This window comes from Saprolegnia diclina (genome assembly GCF_000281045.1).
Source record: "Saprolegnia diclina VS20 unplaced genomic scaffold supercont1.33, whole genome shotgun sequence".
NCBI classification, from domain to species: domain Eukaryota; phylum Oomycota; class Saprolegniomycetes; order Saprolegniales; family Saprolegniaceae; genus Saprolegnia; species Saprolegnia diclina.
In genome coordinates, this window is record NW_008246100.1 from 185356 (window position 1) to 205336 (window position 19981).

At 58.1% G+C, this 19981-nt stretch overlaps 9 protein-coding genes across 10 annotated transcripts; 6 read left to right on the plus strand and 3 right to left on the minus strand.

Annotated features, from left to right (window-relative positions):
• The first annotated feature begins 1114 nt into the window (after positions 1-1114).
• On the plus strand, positions 1115-2571 carry SDRG_10005 (hypothetical protein). The gene is made up of 4 exons (XM_008615975.1): positions 1115-2114; positions 2159-2196; positions 2243-2317; positions 2366-2571. The coding sequence occupies exons 1-4, from the start codon at positions 1151-1153 to the stop codon at positions 2531-2533; spliced, it is 1245 nt and encodes a 414-aa protein (XP_008614197.1). The 5' UTR covers positions 1115-1150; the 3' UTR covers positions 2534-2571.
• Positions 2572-3461: 890 nt separating this feature from the next.
• SDRG_10006 (hypothetical protein) lies at positions 3462-4196 on the minus strand. The gene has a single exon (XM_008615976.1). It carries the CDS (start codon positions 4114-4116, stop codon positions 3523-3525), a length of 594 nt encoding a protein of 197 aa, XP_008614198.1. The 5' UTR covers positions 4117-4196; the 3' UTR covers positions 3462-3522.
• A 951-nt stretch (positions 4197-5147) lies between these two features.
• On the minus strand, positions 5148-5736 carry SDRG_10007 (hypothetical protein). The gene has a single exon (XM_008615977.1). The coding sequence runs from the start codon at positions 5672-5674 to the stop codon at positions 5246-5248; it is 429 nt and encodes a 142-aa protein (XP_008614199.1). The 5' UTR covers positions 5675-5736; the 3' UTR covers positions 5148-5245.
• A 207-nt stretch (positions 5737-5943) lies between these two features.
• Positions 5944-6713, plus strand: SDRG_10008 (hypothetical protein; the record flags this gene model as incomplete). The annotated part of the gene is made up of 2 exons (XM_008615978.1): positions 5944-6497; positions 6554-6713. The coding sequence occupies exons 1-2, from the start codon at positions 6310-6312 to the stop codon at positions 6711-6713; spliced, it is 348 nt and encodes a 115-aa protein (XP_008614200.1). The 5' UTR covers positions 5944-6309.
• A 418-nt stretch (positions 6714-7131) lies between these two features.
• On the plus strand, positions 7132-8037 carry SDRG_10009 (hypothetical protein). The gene is made up of 4 exons (XM_008615979.1): positions 7132-7499; positions 7545-7625; positions 7693-7824; positions 7873-8037. The coding sequence occupies exons 1-4, from the start codon at positions 7138-7140 to the stop codon at positions 7964-7966; spliced, it is 669 nt and encodes a 222-aa protein (XP_008614201.1). The 5' UTR covers positions 7132-7137; the 3' UTR covers positions 7967-8037.
• A 1677-nt stretch (positions 8038-9714) lies between these two features.
• Positions 9715-14390, plus strand: SDRG_10010 (aspartate carbamoyltransferase). The gene has a single exon (XM_008615980.1). The coding sequence runs from the start codon at positions 9740-9742 to the stop codon at positions 14303-14305; it is 4566 nt and encodes a 1521-aa protein (XP_008614202.1). The 5' UTR covers positions 9715-9739; the 3' UTR covers positions 14306-14390.
• A 191-nt stretch (positions 14391-14581) lies between these two features.
• Positions 14582-16420, plus strand: SDRG_10011 (CAMKK protein kinase). The gene is made up of 6 exons (XM_008615981.1): positions 14582-14954; positions 15005-15269; positions 15316-15356; positions 15404-15542; positions 15585-15808; positions 15863-16420. The coding sequence occupies exons 1-6, from the start codon at positions 14640-14642 to the stop codon at positions 16193-16195; spliced, it is 1317 nt and encodes a 438-aa protein (XP_008614203.1). The 5' UTR covers positions 14582-14639; the 3' UTR covers positions 16196-16420.
• On the minus strand, positions 15975-17497 carry SDRG_10012 (the record flags this gene model as incomplete). 2 transcript variants are annotated; one of them, XM_008615982.1, is made up of 3 exons in its annotated part: positions 17099-17497; positions 16687-17043; positions 15975-16641 (listed from the first exon to the last, which is right to left on the minus strand). In XM_008615982.1, the coding sequence occupies exons 1-3, from the start codon at positions 17405-17407 to the stop codon at positions 16222-16224; spliced, it is 1086 nt and encodes a 361-aa protein (XP_008614204.1). In that variant the 5' UTR covers positions 17408-17497. The 2 variants fall into 2 exon arrangements, with proteins under 2 accessions (XP_008614204.1, XP_008614205.1); XM_008615983.1 differs by having other exon boundaries at positions 16222-16641; positions 17099-17407.
• Positions 17498-17937: 440 nt separating this feature from the next.
• SDRG_10013 (CAMKK protein kinase) lies at positions 17938-19812 on the plus strand. The gene is made up of 6 exons (XM_008615984.1): positions 17938-18199; positions 18246-18401; positions 18444-18621; positions 18677-18717; positions 18766-19269; positions 19316-19812. The coding sequence occupies exons 1-6, from the start codon at positions 17975-17977 to the stop codon at positions 19745-19747; spliced, it is 1536 nt and encodes a 511-aa protein (XP_008614206.1). The 5' UTR covers positions 17938-17974; the 3' UTR covers positions 19748-19812.
• The last annotated feature ends 169 nt before the right edge of the window (positions 19813-19981 follow it).

The window sequence follows — 19981 nt, forward strand, 5'->3', positions numbered from 1 at the left end:
CAGTCTGTCGTCGCCTCAGCGTATAGTTGGCCTTGACGTGGGATTGACCAGCGTTCTTGATTTTCTTGTTGCCACTGCAATTGCCAACTCGCCACGATCTCGCCTTCTATGCATGCTGCTATTCATTCTTCCGCAACTTCTTCTTCGTCACGTTTCCCGCCTTTGCATGGACGGCGCTCTTTTGCTGCTCGGCGTCACCGCCTTTTTGTTTTGCCTTGCGACAACTGTCGGAGGCGCTGATGCGGCCACTGCGTGAAAGGAATTGGCCATTCGATAACGTGCCCCACTCGCAGCGAAGGCTACTCAGTACATGTATATATGGACGACCAAGACCGACGCGTGCACGAGCCGAAGCCTCACTTTGAGCGCTCCCCTTGACAGTCTCCGAGGGCGACTCAATAAGGTATCTTCCGAATCGCTGACGACGATCAAAGCTACCACGACTGACTCGGAGAACAAGAGTAACTACACTGCTCCGTGTAGTCGACTAGTAAGTTATGTTGAATCGCCACAGTACAAGTAGTTTTGACTTTAGTGGATCAAGCGCCGTGTCCTCGTCCAAAGTTCCAGCATGAAGGGATCATTTGGCGCCAATAAAGCAATATAGATCTTAGTCAAGGATGGCTGCGAATGCATCAGACCGCTGTAAGGCAGGGAGATCAGCCCGATGCACAGCTTGGAGCAGTCGGACGCCTGCACCACGCACGTCGTCGCGACCGGACACCGCGTGCGCGAAGAGTCTCACTATTGAAGCTCTGTTGCCGTACCTCGGCAGATCGGTCGACGACGATCTCTCGAACGCTGCCGCCTTCGCCGCGCGCATGGCTCTCCTCGCTGCTCCGTCCATGCTTCCTGGACAAGCCATGTAGCGCCAACTCTCTATCCCATCCTCTCGCAGCCATGCTCGACTGCATGAACCTGGCTCCGTCTTCCGCAGTGGGACCTCGCGCGATGGCTGGCGTCATGGAGTCGCGTCCGTCGAGCTCCTCCGTGTTGCCGCCTGCAGCATCCGGATACAGGCGGCGGAAGAATATTGGAACGAAGAAGTGTAATTTTTCTTTATGTTTGAATTATGTCTTGAAGTTTGTAGCGGATAAAAAAGGACGCTCGGGGCCGCGGATTTCCGATATTGGCACACAGACCCCAGAAGATGGCGTCGGAGCACCCGAGCCGCGCCCAGCGCGCTGCGTCCGAGGCCATGGGCCCGTCGCCGAGCGGCGAGCACCCGTATGGCCGCCGCATGTCGGAGCAAGGGTACACGAGCCGGCGAAGCCTCGACGACGCGATGGACGTGGACATGGGCAGCCTCGGCAGCGACGGCGGCGGCTTTGCGGGCGTGCGCATCGCGGTCCCGCCGCTCGAGATCCCGTCGTCTAGCCTTGGCGAGCTCTCAAACTTTCGGCTGGACGCGTACAAGGAAGGCAACCTGGACCTCTCGATGAGCATGGACGCGTACGCGATGAATGTCATCGAGGAAGGCCGGCGCGTGATCCGCCATTTCTTAGAGACGTGCAAGTGCTACGACGTCATCAAGAACTCTGGCAAAGTGGTCGTCTTTGACGTCAAGATTCCGATGAACCTCGCATTCTTTGCGCTCGTCGAGCACCACATCAAGTCGGTGCCGCTCTGGGACGCGGACCAAGGCTGCTTTGTGGGCATGTTTACGTCGACGGACTTTGTCAACATCCTGCGCCACTTTTACAGCACAGGATCGCCGATGAACGCGGCGGCCGAGCACAGCATTGCGTCCTGGAAGGCGCTGAGCCTGCGCATGAATTTGTTGCCGCCGACGCACTCGCAGATGCTGTACGTCTCGCCCGAAGACTCGCTCCTCTCGGCCCTCCTTCTGCTTCGCACGCACCAACTGCACCGCCTCGCGGTCCTCGACACGCAGCAAAACTCGGTGCTCTCGATCCTCACGCACTTTGGCATCCTCGAGTACCTCGTCTCGACCTTCCGCGAGCAGCGCCGGCTCTTTGATCAGTCGATCGTCGAGCTCGGCATTGGCACATTCACGAACCTCATCACGGTGCCCGAAGACACGCCGCTCATCCACGTCTTGCACACGCTCATGGAGCAACGGATATCCGCCGTGCCGATCGTCGATGCCAGTGGTATATATATGGATCCTCCGCCATGGATCTCAAGGCGATGCTAGGCGCGGTCGTAAATCTCTACTCGGTCTCGGACGTCACGGTAGCCGACCATAGTTGTGTATTCGCTCATGCGCTGGACGATGTAGGAGCTGGTGAAGGACAGAACGATCTCGACGCTGGACGCGGCTGTCGGCGACATCTTGCGCGTCCAGCAAGCCGAGGTATAGCTTCGCTGTGCCATGACGAGCTGGGTTGATGAAGCCGCGTAGGGAATTTTGGGCGACAACCTCCACTTTTGCTCCCAGCAGGACACGCTGCACATGCTCTTTGAGAAGTTTGCGGCTGCCAAGGCGCACCACTTGGTCTGCGCGGACGAGAGCCGCCGCTGTGTAGGAATCGTAGCGCTTAGTGATTTGTTTAATTATTTCCTGCAATAAACGGCAGCGCCATGCACGCACCCACGTTCCCACCGACACACTAGAACACGTCGAACGACCAAGATCTTGGGGCCTTCTTCGAGCCAAAGCACCACCGAGACCGACTCATGCGACAAGTTTAGTCATACGTAGCAGCAGCAGCCAAAATGTGGTCTAGATCATCAACTACAAGCCACCTTCACTACAAGCCCTTGGTCCACGCTGGACAAGCCGTGGCGGGACCCCACCATCTACATTCTCAACTGACTGCTCGTACCACCAATACCAACCGCATAGGTGCTTGCCAATAAGAAAATATGACGCGCCAGGTACTCTAGCTGTTTGATCGTCAGCGCACACACCGTCGTCGTTTGCGTCGCCAACGTTGCCGATCACAAAGATTTGGGTACCGCCACTCCCATGCCTGGCAAAATCCGACCCTTTTCTTTGGCCCTTTGCCAACAACAAGCGCGACTCCCAAGGCAAGATCCCACACCGCTTGAATAGGACGTTGGTAGCGCCTTGTCCAGATACAGCAACAGAACGCTGTCATTTCAAAGACATGGCACAAAAAGCTGCGCTCATTTTCGAGCGCAGTATCAATGTATCAAGAATGCGTGATGAAATACATGGTTCTTTGAAGTGCCAAACTCTGGGGATTGTGCTACTACAAGGCCACAAGAACGAGTCATTCTCGTATGTCTCAACGTACCGATGTGTCGAAGAGAGATACAAGCTGCTGTAGCGGGTGCTGAAAATGCATTCAACGGTTTGCCCGCTGGACTTCATGTACTCTCAGTGTACTCGCAAGGCTAGTAGAATTGAGCCATAGTTTTTGGCACAGCTCCTGGAATGGCACATGGCACACATCATGGTTCACGTGCTCCTACGAAGGGCATGACCCTGTCTCCGACTGTAGTCGCGCCAACGCACAAGGCAGAGAGGAGAGTGCGAAATAAATAGGTCTATTTTCAAAGCGCTAATAATAATACTACGACCGAATAACGGTTCTACAAGGAAGGGCCGACCGCGGACGAAGCCGGCGTCGTCGCATAGAACGCAAGCTCGTGCACATCGAGGCTGCTCCGGTGGCTCGAGTGGCTCGTCGAGTTGGAGAGCACCTCGGTGTTACGGCGGCTGCGGTACCACGCGTCCGGGTAGATCGTATCGAGCTGGACGCTGTCGTACATGGTCAGCGCTTGGTTGCTCTTGTCGTAGACCGAGAGGAAGCTCAAAATGGCTTTCGCGCCACCGCAGAGGTGCGCTTCGTCGCAGAGGTCGCCTTGGATCGCGAGCAACGTGGCTTTCAGAAAGGCTTGGAGGTCCTCAAAGCGGCGCTGGCGCGAGGCCTTGGTCGAAAAGAGGAGCTTCTTCGGGAAGCGCGGGAGGTGCGAGCAGAGCGTGCAGCTGTCGCGGGCGGCGTGCGCGCGGGCAGCCGCGTACAGCGTTGTCCAGAGTGCGTGGAACTCCGAGTAGCGCTTCGCGACGTAGTAGGACCGGTCGCCGTGGTGGATCTGGACCACATAGTACGTCGTCTCTTCGTGCTCGCCGACGGCCACGATCTTGGCGTGGACGCCATGGACGTTCTCGATCTTGTAGAGCATAGTATTGATCTTGCTTTTGCAAGCGAAAATGGAAAATGAGCGCTTGTGTCAACCTCGCCATTCCTCGCACATGTCGCAGGTTTTGGATGATGCAATCCGGGGGGCCGACATCCACTTGGAGTTTGTATACCAGTGTTGATGATTACGCGGCAGGTTTTGGCAATTGCGGGCGCGGCACTGTGGATAATCAAGAAGCGACCGTCGTTCGGCGCGTTGTCCCGCGAGCGCTACGAAGACCGACGAAGGAATCAAATGCAAAATGCTAGTAGTCAAAATGCGCGTACCTCCATCGAGGGCAGACTTTGGGATAGAGCGACTTTGTCGCAGATAGCACCACATTGGAGTGAACGTCTTCGTCGTCGCCTCGTGATCATGTATGATGCATCGGTATCGCGTGCATGTTCATGCTATTGTCGCCGCAGCGGCATCATGGACACCCTGTGCACGCGTCATGTGTCTGTACCATGCACCGAGCGATGATGGTCATCGCCGGATCTACGGCGTGCGCATGATACAATGTCCTGTCCAGTAATCCACGTAAGCTCTGTCCATGATGACGCTCGGAGCGAGACGGGTGATGGAGACCCATCGGCAGGATTTATCAATATTTTCGAGTGGATTTTTAATTTTGTTGGCGGCGAGTTGAGGTCATGACTCTCGACGACCTCTACTTGCATGTCAACCTATACTTGTACGACGGCAGCATCATCAAACCGCTGTGCATCGCTGGCAAGAATGGCTGCCGACTTGATCAGGATGACACTAGAGCACGTCATTAGCAAGGACGGGGGCATTGCTGATCGAAGATGAGATCCGTGAGCGGAAAAGACGGGTGGGATCTGTCACTTTGCTGGGTTTATGCAGCCTTGCGTGGCCGCACGTGTTGTCGTCTCGGCGCCTCTTCATTTCTTGTTGACTCCTAGTGAAGCCATGGGGTTATTGACCCTTGGTGAAGCCTTCTATCAAGGCAGTACAGCTTATATCAGCTTGAGTACCGATGATGCTGCGTACGGATTCTCAAAGCCCCAAGGTAGACAGGAAAAGGAGGGTATTGGTGCAAGACAATGCACGCACGTGTCGCTTTTGTCGTTGCTTAGTTACGTGTTTCTAATATATGGAGGCAGGACGCTTAGAACTGCTGCTGGGCCTGGCGCTCGCACATCTTGAACTGGTCAAAGTAGAATTGGCACGCGGCGACGTCGTTGCTGTTGGCGTTGAGGCAGTCCGTGAACGACTTGTTCTGGTTCGCGCACGGGTTGGCCTGCTGGGGCGCGGCGGCGGCCGGGGCGGCCTCCTGCTGCTGGCTGTCGCTGCCACCGCCGATCGAGTTGGCGACGGCGCCGACGGCGCGGTGGGCGATAGCGCTACCCGTACCGAAGGCCATGCCCTGCGCGACGGTGCCCATGAGGCCGGCCATCATGCCGCCACCACCCGACTGCTGCTGCATCGGGGCGGGGGCAGGCGCGGCGTGGACGGGAGCCGGGGCCGGGGCGGGCTTGGCCGCAGGCGCGGGGCGGCGGGCAGGGGCGGGGGCAGCGGAACGGCGGGAGCGGGCCATGGTTGAGACTTGGTGTTTTGGAGAATGAGCGGAGATGAAGGACTGGTTGAGAGCTCCACGAGGAGCATACTGAACCCAAATGATGGCCCCATCGCGCGCTGTGATTGGCCATTAAAATAGGGATTTTCGAGAAGATTCTGCTCGTACGCGATCCCATTGGCCAGCTCCTTTTCGTCAACAGCAAAAATTAGGATTGATGGTCTCTATAGTAGAATGATGGTAGATACGACCCTCATACAAAGAAGGAGACACGCGTTCGAGGCAACTCGGCAAGCGCGACGCTCCCGAGACGACACGTCATCACCAAGCGCCAAGCGATGGGCAAAGTCAGCCCAACGTATAGGATTCTGCGAGTGAATTGGTTCTCCGAGGCGTTCATGCTGAACGTACAACGCGCTACAAGGCACGTCGTTGCGTCGCTGCTGATCCTGATAGAGGTCCTTGCCAGGCAACAACCATTGTTTTATTCTCTTGGGTCCTTGGGACAGACATCGCTCCTTCGCGTCGCAATCTTCGTACCGATAGCGCTTTCGTCGGGACATGTACCTGGTAGCTCGATTATATTGTACTAGTATCAGCGTCCTGCTGAGACTCTGAGTGAGATCCGCAAGCGCTGGCGCCTGTTGGGCCAGCGCATGATGGAAATCATCCTTGCCAACATTGCCACCGCCCGCTTCTTTGCCCCGCCCGAGTCACCATGTTTTTCAGGCCGCACCAAGCTCACGTTGCCGATCGTCCTGCACCGCGACCTCCAGTCGCTGACGCCGCCTCAGTCGCTCGCGTCTCTCGATAACCTCAAGAAACTGCGTAGCTTTAAGGCATCGTTCAGCAACCTTCTCCGAACACGATTTCTTTAACCATGATCCAGAAACTGCGTAGCTTTGCCGCCGACGGCGAAGCCCGCGAGGCCTTTACGAAGCGTGGGCCTCACCCGCGGCCAGAAGCGCCCCCGGGCGACTGCCGAAGACGAACGAGCCCCCGCATTGCCTCCTGCGCAGCCACGGCCCGACGAGCGAATGAAGAAAAAGGAGATTGCTAGTCTCTGCGTATGCAAAGTCTTTTAAGATACTCGAGTAGTCCGCCGAGTTCCTGCTACGTGTGTGTCTCTTAAAAACCGAATCGTCCATTCAAGGAGATGTTGATATTTCATAATCTTGGCAAATTGTTTGAGCTCGGATGGTGCGAGACCCCAAGAGAATAAGGCACAGCGTTTTCATTCCTACGCACCTGTGTGATCGCTCATGACCAGGGGTCAATAAACGCTGTGGACTCTCGCAACCCAGCCAACCGTGTCTTCTTCCACCGATATCGCGCGTACCAAAGCCGCAAACGAGTTGTTCGAGGAGCGTGATGTTCCACTCACTGCGTCCTCGGCATCGCAGGGCAATATCGTTCCATCTTGGAAGACTAAGCTCTTATCGCAGCTGCATCCTGCGCATGAGCATATCTCGATTTACCTCATAATGCGCGCTACGGCTTTCCTCCTCTCGTCCTTTGTCGCGTCCGTGAGCGCGTGCCCCGACGGCCATCTCCTCACGTCCAAGCCGGCGCTGTGTGGCAACCTCTGCCCGCTCCAAGGCGGCGCCAAGGCGCAAAGCTGCGTGTACTACCCAAGCAACCTCAGCGACTTCAAGTGCGAACAGTCGTCGCTGGGGACGTGTGTCAACAGCACGGCCGAGACAGGCTGCGCTCTCAAGTGCCTCAACAACAACTGGGCTGTCAACGGGTCCTATACGATTGGCATCCGCGGTGCCATGGGCTCGTTTGGTCGCTCCGAGCCCATTCGCGTCGTCCAAGGGTACCGCGCGGCCAACATTTCAGAGCTGTACGTCCGCCTCTGTCACTCATGCAAGAGCTTGATGGTCTGTAGCGTTTTGAAAAACTTCAACGCGGAGAAGTACGACCTGAGCCTCCTCGACGGCGCATTCACTAAGTCCAAGCTCAAGTCCTTGTAGGGAGATCTATCTTGTTGCGAGATATGTGATGATGGCTCATGCGTACACATGCTGCACATATAGGTGGATCGAGAACGTCAAGCTATCGCTGCAAGAGCACGTCTTCCCCCCGCATGTCGAGTCGCTTGTGCTCCGCAACGCTGGCGTGCGTTGGATCCCGAAAGAGGTGTTTGGGCTCAAGCGGCTCAAGACACTGTACGGCGCTTTGACAATGACGAGCAACGACGATGTCACTGTGTCTAGGGAGATTACGGGGCAGTACCTCGATACGACGCAGCTCTCGGCAGACGAGAAGGCGTTCCTTGCCAACGTCAACTGCACGTTCCCAGCCAACTAAAGCGTCGTCGTGGCAACGCGTTGACCATTTTGCATTTTTGCCGATTTTATACATGCCCCCTTGATGTTGCATTGGCATATTCGTCTGAAGCTGGTTTCAACGCATTGTACCTGACGTCAGTCATGGCAAGGCCCTACATTATGACCGTGCTCTTGGGGACGTAAATTGCCACCACGCGAACAAGTAGGTAGCGACAGAAGAATAGGACTAGTACGCAAGAGTGGACTACTAGCAGCGCTGCGGCCACGTCAAAGCGGCGCGATGCCGGCGTGCGCAAAGAGACGCGGACCGAGCAGCATTCGGCAAAGCGCCCGAAAAAGAGTAGCGGGACAGGCCAGAAGGGCGTACGGAGTACACGTGAAATCATTGCCGAGCAGCAGCCCGGTCCTACGCCAGCGCCGCAGCATGCGGGCTATTGGACTTGGACCCGAACGTCCGACCTTGCGGTGCGACAAGGTCGAAACGTGCCAGCCGTCTGCACACCAGAACACCAGGTGCATCGGCGACCATAATGAGTGACGAGCACTTTGCGTCTCTCGCGTGGTCGAATAAAGAGCCAAGGATACACCACTGAGGATACACTGCCCGCGCGCCAGAAGGCTCGGTCATTGTCAGGATAGTGCGACCTGGTCGACGGCAACGTTGCTGGCCATGGACTATTAACTAATTTTCCAAGGTCGACTAATCACGGCAGACCAATCTGTTGGCAGACATTCGAGATGCAGTGTACGAGCGTTGGCCGTTCACGGCGGATGACCAACAATCCTTCCCCCAAGACTTTATCATTCCAAACTAGGACACGGGTCACTCAACCGTACGAGGCATTGCGGTTGGTCGTTCGAATGCGGTTTATTTAAATTGGCCGCCGAGATGGCCGAGATGTGTCGTTTGACAAATCACGAGGCTACTTGAAGTCGACCAGCCTCATCTCTCTCGCCTGCTACAGCTGCCTGCTACCCATCGTGCCCGCGACCGCTGAGCCGGCGTTGTTGGATCCGGGTTCCTGATTCCAAATGTACCCACGCACGCCACATCTGCATACGTGTGCAGCGGGTGATATGGCGCAATTCCTTTTGTCCGACCTACGTGATTGGCACTCGCGAGGTTCCACGGCAAGTTGGCTCTGCGCCACCAGCTCCGTCTGCTTGTTCCATCCACTCGTTTGCTCAGGTTCCAGTAGCATCCGAGCCGCCCTTCGGTGCCATGTCGAGGCAATTTCGAGCTTCAAAATGCATCGTAGCAGTTTTCTACCGTTTGAGTCTTGTGAAAAAATGACTTGTGGACCTTGGTGTGCTCAAGTGGTGCTGTCATTTGTATTTGTGCGCCTGTATTGTCCAAATATTTATTTTACATTTTGTGTATACTACCCACTGCCATGGGGTCAATTCAGAATACGAGGAACAGCTCAGTGGTAGAGCGCCAGAGAATCTGGCAAGTGGTCCCGGGTTCGATCCTGCGCAAAAGGGGTTTTTCCGATTGCCATTGTCATTTCACGTGTCGGGTTGAATCAGGACATGTCCTCGTTTCGTGTATTTGTTTTCAGAGGTAACCTGAAAGCAGCGGTGGCCAGTGAATCTCGTCTTGTTATAGGCGGTGGCTTTGCTTTTTGCGCGCGCTGATTGGCCGAAAAAGCTGTTGCATAATCGCACATCGCGTTACGTGGGCTTCTCCGACGGGGTAGGGGATGCGCTCCGTCACGTGTGGCGCGGGGGTGCGATCCTAATTAGGCGAAATCCGGATCGGGTTGCAGAAAGATATCCACGGGCGTTGGTGATGATACTTTTTGGTTTCATTCTCATTCTCCAACTTGCGGCCAACTACACACATCACACAATGCCCCGCACGAAGCGCTCTGCCTCCGACGCCTCCGACGCGGCGAGCCCCACGGCCGCGAAGCGCGCCAACGTCGTCAACGCCCTCGAGGCCGCCGACGACGTCGAGCGCGGGACGCTCTTCTTGGATGATGGCACGGCCATTGAAGGCTGCTCGTTCGGCGCCAAGAACTCGATGAGCGGCGAAGTCGTCTTCAACACGGGCATGGTCGGGTACCCGGAAGCGCTCTCGGACCCGTCGTACGCTGGCCAGATCCTCGTGCTCACGTTCCCGCTTGTCGGCAACTACGGCGTGCCCTCGATGGAGCTCGACCAGTTTGGCCTGCCCAAGAACTTTGAGTCGTCCAAGGTGCAGATCTCGGGCCTCATTGTCTCCGAGTACTCGTTCCAGCACTCGCATTGGAACGCGGTCACGTCGCTCGGCGACTGGCTCAAGTCGCACAACGTGCCGGCGCTCTTTGGCCTCGACACGCGCATGATCACCAAGAAGATCCGCGAGCATGGCTCGATGCTCGGCAAGATTGAGTTTGCGTCGATGCCCATCAAGATCGAAGACCCGAACAAGACGAACCTCGTGGCCAAGGTCTCGCCCAAGCAAATCCAGGTCTTCAACAAGGGCGCGTCGCCCAAGATCCTCGCGTTCGACTGCGGCATGAAGCACAACATTGTGCGGTACCTCGCGGGTGCCGGCGTCGAGCTCACGGTCGTGCCGTTCGACTACGACCTCGAGAAGAGCACGCTCGAGTACGACGGTATCTTCATCTCGAACGGCCCCGGCGATCCGCTCATGGCGCAGAAGACGATCGACTCGATCCGGTGGGCCATCAACCGCGACGACGACGACATCAAGCCCATCTTTGGCATCTGCCTCGGTAACCAGATCCTCGCGCTCGCGGCCGGCGCCAAGACGTACAAGATGAAGTACGGTAACCGCGGCATGAACCAGCCCTGCATTGACATGCGCACGACGCGCTGCTACATTACGCCGCAGAACCACGGGTACGCTGTCGAGACGGCGTCGCTTCCCACGGGCTGGAAGACGTTCTTCATGAACGCCAACGACCACTCGAACGAAGGCATCATCCACGAGCACAAGCCGTTCTTCTCGGTGCAGTTCCACCCCGAAGCATGCGGCGGCCCCACGGACACGGCGTTCCTCTTTGACATGTTCCTCGAGAAGGTCAAGGGCCAGCCGTCCAAGCTCACGCTCATGGACACGTCGCTCTACGATCGCCCGACGTACCGCAAGGTGCTCCTCCTCGGGTCCGGCGGTCTCTCGATCGGCCAGGCCGGCGAATTCGACTACTCGGGCTCGCAGGCCATTAAGGCGCTCAAGGAAGAAGGCATCCAGGTCATCCTTGTCAACCCCAACATCGCGACGGTCCAGACCTCCAAGGGCCTCGCCGACAAGGTGTACTTTGTGCCGGTCCGCGCGAGCACGGTGCTCGAGATCATCAAGAAGGAGCGCCCAGACGGCATCCTTGTCTCGATGGGTGGTCAGACTGCGCTGAACGTCGGCATTGAGCTCTGGGAGAGCGGCGCGCTCGAAGCCCACAACGTCCGCGTCATGGGTACGCCGATCTCGGTCGTCATCGACACGGAAGACCGCGAACGCTTCAGCGAGCGCCTCGCCGAGATCGGCGAGACCATCGCCGTGAGCAAGCCGGCCAAGACGATCGACGAGGCTATTGCCGCGGCCAACGAGATTGGGTACCCGGTGCTTGTCCGCGCGGCGTTTGCCCTCGGCGGTCTCGGCTCGGGCTTTGCTGCCAACGACGAAGAGCTCACGACGCTCGCCAAGAAGGCGCTCTTTGGCGCCGGCTCCAAGGTCGCGGAGCGCCAGATCCTCATCGACCAGGACCTCCGCGGCTGGAAGGAAGTCGAGTACGAGGTCGTGCGCGATGCCAAGAACAACTGCATCACGGTCTGCAACATGGAGAACTTTGACCCGCTCGGCATCCACACGGGCGACTCGATCGTCGTCGCGCCGTCGCAGACGCTGAGCAACGCCGAGTACTTCAAGCTCCGCCAGACCGCGCAAAAGGTCGTGCGCCACCTCGGCATCGTGGGCGAGTGCAACATCCAGTACGCGCTCGACCCGCACTCGGAGCGCTACTGCATCATTGAGGTCAACGCGCGTCTCTCGCGCTCGTCGGCGCTCGCGTCCAAGGCGACGGGCTACCCGCTCGCGTACGTGGCGGCCAAGATTGCGCTCGGCATCGACCTTGTCAACATCAAGAACTCGATCACGAAGACGACGACCGCGTGCTTTGAGCCGTCGCTCGACTACTGCGTCGTCAAGATGCCCCGCTGGGACCTCAAGAAGTTCTCGCGCGTCTCGAACGACCTCGGCTCGTCGATGCTCAGTGTCGGCGAGGTCATGAGCGTCGGCCGCAACTTTGAAGAGTGCATCCAGAAGGCGGTGCGCATGGTCAACCCCAACTTGGACGGTCTCAACGGTCGCCCGGTCGACTACACGACCAAGACGTCCGAGATCGACGCCAACCTCAAGAAGCCGACGGACGAGCGCCTCTTCTACGTCATTGCGGCCCTTGACGCGGGCTACTCGGTCGACAAGGTCCACGAGCTCACCAAGATTGACCGCTGGTTCCTCTCCAAGCTGCACCACATCTCGAGCCTCCGGAAGGGCATGAAGGCGTTTGGCGCGCTCGACAAGCTCACGGCGTCGCACTTCAAGACGCTCAAGACCTACGGTTTCTCGGACCGTCAGATCGCGACCGAAGTCAAGTCGACGGAGCTCATTGTGCGCAACCGCCGAAAGTCGTTTGGCGTGCTTCCGTTCGTCAAGCAGATCGACACGCTCGCGGCCGAGTTCCCCGCGCAGACCAACTACCTCTACATGACGTACTCGGGCGCGGAAGACGACATCCCGATGGACGACCATGGCGTCATGGTGCTCGGCTGCGGCGCCTACTGCATTGGCTCGTCGGTCGAATTTGATTGGTGCGCCGTCTCGGCCGTGCGCACGATCCGCGAGCTCAACTACAAGGCGATCGTGGTCAACTACAACCCGGAGACGGTCTCGACCGACTACGACGAGTCGGACCGCCTCTACTTTGAGGAGCTCAGCTTTGAGCGCGTCCTCGACATCTATGACCGGGAGAACGCGCACGGTGTCATCGTCTCGGTCGGCGGGCAGATCCCCAACAACCTCTCGACACCGCTCTCCAAGTCGGGCGTCCGCATCCTCGGCACGTCGGCCGAATCGATCGACCGCTGCGAAGACCGCAACAAGTTCTCGGCGCTCCTCGACACGATCGGCGTCGACCAGCCCAAGTGGACCGAAGTCACGGACGCGGCCTCAGCCGAGAACTTTGCCTCGGACGTCGGCTTCCCGGTGCTCGTGCGCCCGTCCTATGTGCTCTCGGGTGCTGGCATGGTCGTCACGTCCTGCGCCGAAGAGCTCCGCGACTACCTCAACTCGCCCAACGTCGGTGGCAGCAGCAACATTTGCATTTCCAAGTTTATCCTGAACGCCAAGGAAGTCGAGTTTGACGGTGTCGCCAAGGATGGCCAGATCCTCAACTACGCCATCTCGGAGCACGTCGAGAACGCCGGTGTGCACTCAGGTGACGCGACGCTCGTGCTCCCGGCCCAGAAGCTCTATGTCGGCACGATCAAGCAGGTCAAGCGCATTGCGAGCGCGATCGCGCGGTCGCTCAACATCACCGGCCCGTTCAACATCCAGCTCATGGCCAAGGAGAACGAAGTCAAGGTCATCGAGTGCAACCTCCGCGCGTCGCGCACGTTCCCGTTCATCTCCAAGACGTTCGACCTCAACTTTATCAACCTCGCGACGCGCGCGATGCTCGGCCTCGTCGTCAAGCCCGTCCCGATCGCGCTCATCGACATTGACTACGTGGCCGTCAAGGCGCCGCAGTTCTCGTTCACGCGCCTTCTTGGCGCGGACCCGACGCTCGGTGTCGAGATGGCGTCGACGGGCGAAGTCGCCTGCTTCGGTACCGACATGCACGAGGCGTTCCTCAAGGCGCTCCTCTCGGCCGGCTTCAAGATGCCCAAGGAGAAGAAGTCGATTCTGATTTCGATCGGCAACGACGACATTAAGCACGAGTTCCTCGAGTCGTGCAAGGTCCTCGACAAGCTCAAGTACAAGCTGTACGGCACGCCCGGCACGGCCGCGTACCTCCAGCAGCACGGCATCACGTGCGAAGTCCTCTTCAAGCCGAGCGCAAAGAAGGGCCCGAACGTCGTCGACGCGATCAAGAACGGCGACATTGAGCTCGTCATCAACGTGCCCGACTCGGGCAACCGCCAGGGCGCCTCGGACGGGTACCTCATCCGCCGCGCGTCGGTCGACTTTGGCATCTCGCTCATCAACAACATCAAGTGCGCCATCATGCTCACGACCGCGATGGAGAAGGTCAAGAAGCTCGAGATCTGCCACATTGGCGAGTACTACGCCATGCCGACGGTCGGCTGGAGCACGGGCAAGAACCTCCTCGCCCGCAAGATGTCGATTTGCTAAACTCCCTTCTTTCCTATCGCTATATACTACTGCTTGACACGATTTGCTATGTAATTTATACACCTTTGTACATTTCAACTTGATACTTTCGGTCGAAACCAAGCGCTACGAGGTCCCTTTCATGCGAGCGATACAAGCCAGTAGCAGAGAGTAGGGCATTTGGATGCAGCTTCAACCAAGGACTTGTCATTACTCCGTTGGCTACACCGCCATCACCACGAGCCAACACGGCGCTGGCGGAGGTCTGCGAACGCACTCAGATCTTGGTGGACCGGTTTCGGCTGTTGGTTACTAGCACCGCGAATAGACAGGCGGAGCCATTTTCAGTGGTCGCATGCGGGCGCGGTCCGAGCGCGCACTTCCACGCGAGGGTCCTCGGCCGGGGGCCGCCCTCACCAACACGGCGGTCATCGAGCAGGACGTGACCGACTTGGAGGTCGACGACAATGGCGCGCCCCAGCGCGTGAACGAGTACATCGTGGGCGAGGAGCTCGGCCGCGGTGCATTTGCGCGAGTGTACAAGTGCGCCAAGCTCGTCGACGGCCAAAGCTTGGAGTTTGCCATGAAGATCTTCAACAAGTCGCTCCTCAAGCGCAAGCAAGAATTCACGCGGGTCGCGGGCCGCATGGTCGCGACCAACGCCTTTCAGGTGCGCGCACGTGGGATTCGCCAGACGACATCCTTGACGTTTGTGTTTAGAAAGTGCAAAAGGAAATTGCAATCATGAAGAAGCTGTGCCACCCGAATTTGACGCGGCTCCACGAAGTCATTGACTCACCCGAGGACGACAAGCTCTACTTGATTCTCAACGTCATCTCGGGCGGCCAGCTCCTCGATTTCGACAACCACGCAATGCGCTATCGCTATACGCGCGAGCCGGGCCCGACGGTCGACGAGAAGAGCGTCACGCCGCTCCGCGTCGTCCACGACTGCCTCGTGGACCTCGCGTCCGGCCTCGACTACTGTACGTCGTTGTGTACGTATCGCGTGCATATCGAGGGTTTGGGTAGTGCAACGGAATCTCATTTGCCACCGCGACATCAAGCCCGAGGTTATGAACGGGCTCATTTGGTAAACTGATGAACATATTGTCGGTAGAACATTTTCGTGACCGACATGAGCGAGTACATTCTTGGCGACTTTGGCGTCGCCCACATGTTTGCCGAGCCGGGCCACGCGACGCTGCTCAAGAACACGGAAGGCACGTATCACTATCTCGCCCCCGAGTGTACCTCTGGTATGACAAGCGCTGAATGCGGCGTGCTTATGTCGCACGCAGGGGACGCCTTCGATCCATTCAAGGTCGACATATGGGCCGTTGGCGTCACGGTGTTTGCGATGGTGTATGGGACCTTGCCCTTCGGTATGGCCGTCACGGACGGTCCGCCGGGCGTCCTCCGCGCGATCCGAGAGGATCCTCTTGTGTTTCCGCACGAGATTGAGCCGCTGCTACACGACCTCCTCATGCAGCTTTTGGACAAGTCACCCGCGACGCGTATCAGCGTATTGTGCTTGTCATGCATGCAGCTCGCGTGTCATTTGGGCGTATGGTGTTAGATTTTGCAGCTGCTCGAGCACCCGTGGATCACAGTCGCAGCGTCGCGCAAGGCACCGAATCCGACCGAGTCGGTGACCGTCACCAGCGACGAGATTGCAAAAGCGTTCACCGCGTCGTACAAGCTCTTCCTCATGGTCAAACTCAAACTCAAACTGCACGCAAAACTCGCGCGCGCACGCAGCGCGCTCGCGGCCAAGCAGAGTGAAATTAGCACCGCGACAACAACAACAATCAACGAAGGCGTCAACCTAATCCGCCGACGCAGCATGCGCAAAGTCTCGGACGCTGCGATCCCAGTCAGCGCAAGCGAGCCGTCGTGCCACGTCATGTAACCGTCAAGTTTTGCAGTATCACTTTATCAACCGCCAAAACCGAGGGCGATCTGCTGCGCGCCGAGGCGTGCAAACTCGGTGCCAACGTCCGTGGCATGCCGATGGAAGACCGCTGCCTTCTTGGTGTCATGCGTCGTCGAGAGGTCGCAGCCCCAGTAGCGCGCTTCGTCGTCGAGCGAGACGTACCCATTGGCTGTAAAATAATGCGACGTGGTGTAGAGCACACGGAGGCGCGTCATCGCGGGCCCGAGGCGGTCGAGGACGAACCAAAAGTTGCGGTTGCATTGGCGCTGGCTCTTGGGCAAGAGCTCGTCTTCGTGGATATTTTGGCCCACAAAGGTCACGCGGTTCGGAGTGCGGAACTCGCGGGTCAGGTAGTAGATGGACTCTTCGCCCGAGAGCACATTGCGCGTGTAGCGCATTCGGTCGTCGGGCTCTTGCAGCAGCTATCGACAACGAGGCTCGCGCGTGCATAGTTGCGATGTTCCTACCTCCATGTCGAGGGGCTCGGTGAAGTTCTCCTGCATCTCGCGATCTTCGTAGTTCCAGAGCGCGCCAATCAGGAACGAAACGACGTTGTCGCGGATCGCCGGGACGACATACTCGAGCGGGATCGGGAGGTCCTGCTGGCAGCGCAGCACATACTGGAGGCACTCGGCGTCGGCAGCGTCGACGTAAAAGTCGAGCAGCGACTTCGGCGCCATCGGCGACGGAAACTTGAACGTCTCGAGCATCTTGTCAGTGTGAAAATGGACGTTCTTGGTGATCCAGTCAAAGCCTAATTTGCGCGACGTCGCGTTGCTGACGAGCGTGACGTTGCGCCACGTAGGTCGAAGCGATGGCGGCGTCTACAGAAGGCGCGCACGCATGTAGCGACAAGCGAGGACATGCGCAAAGGTGTACCTGGATCCCTTTTTGAATGGCAATCCATTTGGCCATGGCGGATATTACATCCAGATACGCCTTGCGCTTGGCCTCGAGCGTCGTCGTCGAGCGGCGCGCAATGACCACGTCGTCTTTGAGGCCTACCGCGACGTCCTTCCAACTCAGGAGCTGCTTCTTGGCGGTCAAGCGGGCCACGTGGCGCTCGAGAACGGCGGCTTCGGCCTGGAGCGCCTCGATCTCAGACACGATCTTCTGCCGGTACGCACGTTGCTTGTAGCGTATGTAGAGGCGCTTCCGCAGCACCGGGTCCAGCGTCGGCTCGGGCATTGGACGCGACCGACTGGCACGCACGCCACACCCTGTCTGCGGGAAACACCTACATTCCGGCACCTACATTCCCACGGCATCGTGGACGCTGGCACAGCTCGCTGCCACGTACTAGTACTAGTACACTTCTGTACTACTGTGCACTATGGCGAGCAAGTCGCAAGGAATCTCGAGCCCTACCGAGCCTTTATACCCAGCAAGCAGGGGCGAACCGTCGACAGGGCGGCACCGACCTTGGCGAGGCGCGACTCAGATCTCAGTGGTAAAACTGGGCGAACTGGATCTTCTTGCCAGATCGCAGCCGCGCCAAACAACGAGCCAGACCGCCACGCAGCGCTGCTCTGCCTCATGGTCTCTCACATTATTGATCTAGTTTCCTGATCTGGTCGTACCTCAAATTTGCCGCTTGCACTTGAAATTTCGGCGTCGACGTTTGCATGATCACGCAGCTTGGTGACAGAAAACCTCCATAAACGGATGTCGCCGTCGTCAACCGGAACGACTGGCGGGAGTGTATGCGTTTTCAGAGGGAGCGGCCATTTGGCATTTGCGATTGGGTTCCGAAAGATGGAAATGGAACCGACGGGGTCGGTAGACGCGCGGTATGTGAAGGCGACGAGCAGCGGCGCCGAGCTAGAGGTCAAGGAGACGGCGACCGCCGACGTCCAGGAGAGCGACTCGGGCGCGCCGGAGCAGGTCAACGACTACAAGATCGGCGCGCTCCTCGGCGAAGGCGCCTACTCCAAGGTGTACCTCTGCGAGAAGACGACGGGGGGCGTCACGACGCAATATGTACGACTTGGCACGACAGCTGCATGGCTCATATGTACATGCGCAGGCCATGAAGATCCTCAACAAGTCGTTCCTCAAGCGCAAGCGCGAGTTCAAGAAGGTCGGCGGACGCATGGTCGCCTCCAACGCCTTCCAAAAGGTGCAAAAGGAGATTGCGATCATGAAGAAGCTGCGCCACCCCAACCTCACGCACCTGCACGAGGTACTCTCTTGCGTTGGTCCATGCGCCAAACGACGCGCGTAGGTCATTGACGCCGAGTCCCAAGACAAGATGTTCCTCGTGCTCGAGCTCGTCACCGGCGGCCAGGTCATGGACTGGGACCCGACGGCGCTGTGCTACAAGTACATTGGCTCGCAAGGCCAAGCGCCGACGGCAATCGTGCAAGCATGCGTCGTGGACATGGCTCTGGCGCTCGAATACCGTATGCTATCGCTCATCTTGGTATCTTTTGGCTTGACGAAAATGCACCTACGTAGTGCACTTGAACCAAATCTGCCACCGCGATATCAAGCCCGAGGTAGAACCATATATCACGCTGGAAGTCGCATGCTGATCTACCGCGTAGAACGTGCTCATGACCAACGACAAGACGAGCTACAAGCTCAGCGACTTTGGCGTCGCACACATGTTTACGGACGACGACATGGCGACGGAGCTCAAGAACACGGAGGGCACATACCACTTTCTAGCTCCCGAGTGCACGGTCGGGGCTGCGTTCGACCCGTTCAAGGTCGACGTGTGGGCGCTGGGCGTCACAGCGTACGCCATGCTGTACGGGAACTTGCCATTTGGGGCTTCCAAAGAGCACCTGGAAGGCGGCGCCCTTGCCATCATGGGGTCGATTCGCGAAGACCCCCTTGTGCTGCCGTCCGCCGGCAGCGACCCGCTCTGCGACGAAGTGCTCACGCGCCTCATGGACAAGGACCCATCGACACGCATCTCGCTGTCCGAGCTGCTGCAGCATCCGTGGCTCGCGGCGGCGGTGCACCACGAGCGCGCGTCCATCGTGGAAGTGTCGCCGGAAGAAATTAGCCTTGCGTTCACGCCCGTCAACAACTTTATTCTCATGGTACGCTAACCCGTCGAAGTCCGATGGCATTGTCAGGTTGCTTTAGACGAAGCTCAAGATCAAGTTTGGCGCCAAGCTCATGAAGGCGCGACGCACGTTGCGCGAAGAGAGCTCGCGGAGCAGCTCGATCGAATTGCCGTCCCCGTCGCCTGATAGCATCGACGAGGTGCCCGCCAGCATCGGGTTGCCGCCATCGCCGTCGGGAAAGCCCATGGAAGCCCTGCCACCACCGATCAACCTCTCGTTTGGTCTCTCGCTCGAAGACCGCTCCGACAGCGTCCGCGCCTCGACGCAGAGCGAGCCCCACGTGATCCTGGACGAGCCGCTGCGCTCGTCGCTCCATAGCGCACCGGTCGCTCCTGCCCACGGCGCGACGACGCCGCCCAAGCGCATGCGCAGCTTTGGCGACCGGCTTTTCCAGCGCCAGAGCTCCAGCGTCCCAGACGGCAAGAAGCAAAAGGACTGCACGTGCATGTAAACGTCCATCAGATGCGACATCCATGTATATATGAATCAACTAAGGGAGCTCCTTTATTGTCTGCATCCTGCTATGACATCGATAGCATACTAACTCTTTCCGTCAGTGGTCGAGAGAACCATGTCTATTGCAAACACCCTAACCTCGATGCTGATAGCTCAAGGGACATGATACCCCTTATCACGGAGAGCTCACTTGTACACCGAGGAGGATGTTCTTTGGCTCCTTGTTCTC

What these genes read in the sequence shown, in the direction of transcription:
- SDRG_10005 (XM_008615975.1), top strand. Translation starts at nt 1,151, where the DNA reads ATGGCGTCGGAGCACCCGAGCCGCGCCCAGCGCGCTGCGTCCGAGGCC. An exon ending in GCCGATCGTCGATGCCAGTG is followed by an intron (nt 2,115 to 2,158) that starts GTATATATATGG and finishes AGGCGATGCTAG; the next exon opens with GCGCGGTCGTAAATCTCTAC. An exon ending in TGCGCGTCCAGCAAGCCGAG is followed by an intron (nt 2,318 to 2,365) that starts GTATAGCTTCGC and finishes GAAGCCGCGTAG; the next exon opens with GGAATTTTGGGCGACAACCT.
- SDRG_10006 (XM_008615976.1), bottom strand. Translation starts at nt 4,116, where the DNA reads ATGCTCTACAAGATCGAGAACGTCCATGGCGTCCACGCCAAGATCGTG.
- SDRG_10007 (XM_008615977.1), bottom strand. Translation starts at nt 5,674, where the DNA reads ATGGCCCGCTCCCGCCGTTCCGCTGCCCCCGCCCCTGCCCGCCGCCCC.
- SDRG_10009 (XM_008615979.1), top strand. Translation starts at nt 7,138, where the DNA reads ATGCGCGCTACGGCTTTCCTCCTCTCGTCCTTTGTCGCGTCCGTGAGC. An exon ending in GCGGCCAACATTTCAGAGCT is followed by an intron (nt 7,500 to 7,544) that starts GTACGTCCGCCT and finishes GATGGTCTGTAG; the next exon opens with CGTTTTGAAAAACTTCAACG. An exon ending in AAGTCCAAGCTCAAGTCCTT is followed by an intron (nt 7,626 to 7,692) that starts GTAGGGAGATCT and finishes CTGCACATATAG; the next exon opens with GTGGATCGAGAACGTCAAGC.
- SDRG_10010 (XM_008615980.1), top strand. Translation starts at nt 9,740, where the DNA reads ATGATACTTTTTGGTTTCATTCTCATTCTCCAACTTGCGGCCAACTAC.
- SDRG_10011 (XM_008615981.1), top strand. Translation starts at nt 14,640, where the DNA reads ATGCGGGCGCGGTCCGAGCGCGCACTTCCACGCGAGGGTCCTCGGCCG. An exon ending in TCGCGACCAACGCCTTTCAG is followed by an intron (nt 14,955 to 15,004) that starts GTGCGCGCACGT and finishes GTTTGTGTTTAG; the next exon opens with AAAGTGCAAAAGGAAATTGC. An exon ending in CACCCGCGACGCGTATCAGC is followed by an intron (nt 15,809 to 15,862) that starts GTATTGTGCTTG and finishes GTATGGTGTTAG; the next exon opens with ATTTTGCAGCTGCTCGAGCA.
- SDRG_10013 (XM_008615984.1), top strand. Translation starts at nt 17,975, where the DNA reads ATGGAAATGGAACCGACGGGGTCGGTAGACGCGCGGTATGTGAAGGCG. An exon ending in GGCTCTGGCGCTCGAATACC is followed by an intron (nt 18,622 to 18,676) that starts GTATGCTATCGC and finishes GCACCTACGTAG; the next exon opens with TGCACTTGAACCAAATCTGC. An exon ending in ACCGCGATATCAAGCCCGAG is followed by an intron (nt 18,718 to 18,765) that starts GTAGAACCATAT and finishes TCTACCGCGTAG; the next exon opens with AACGTGCTCATGACCAACGA.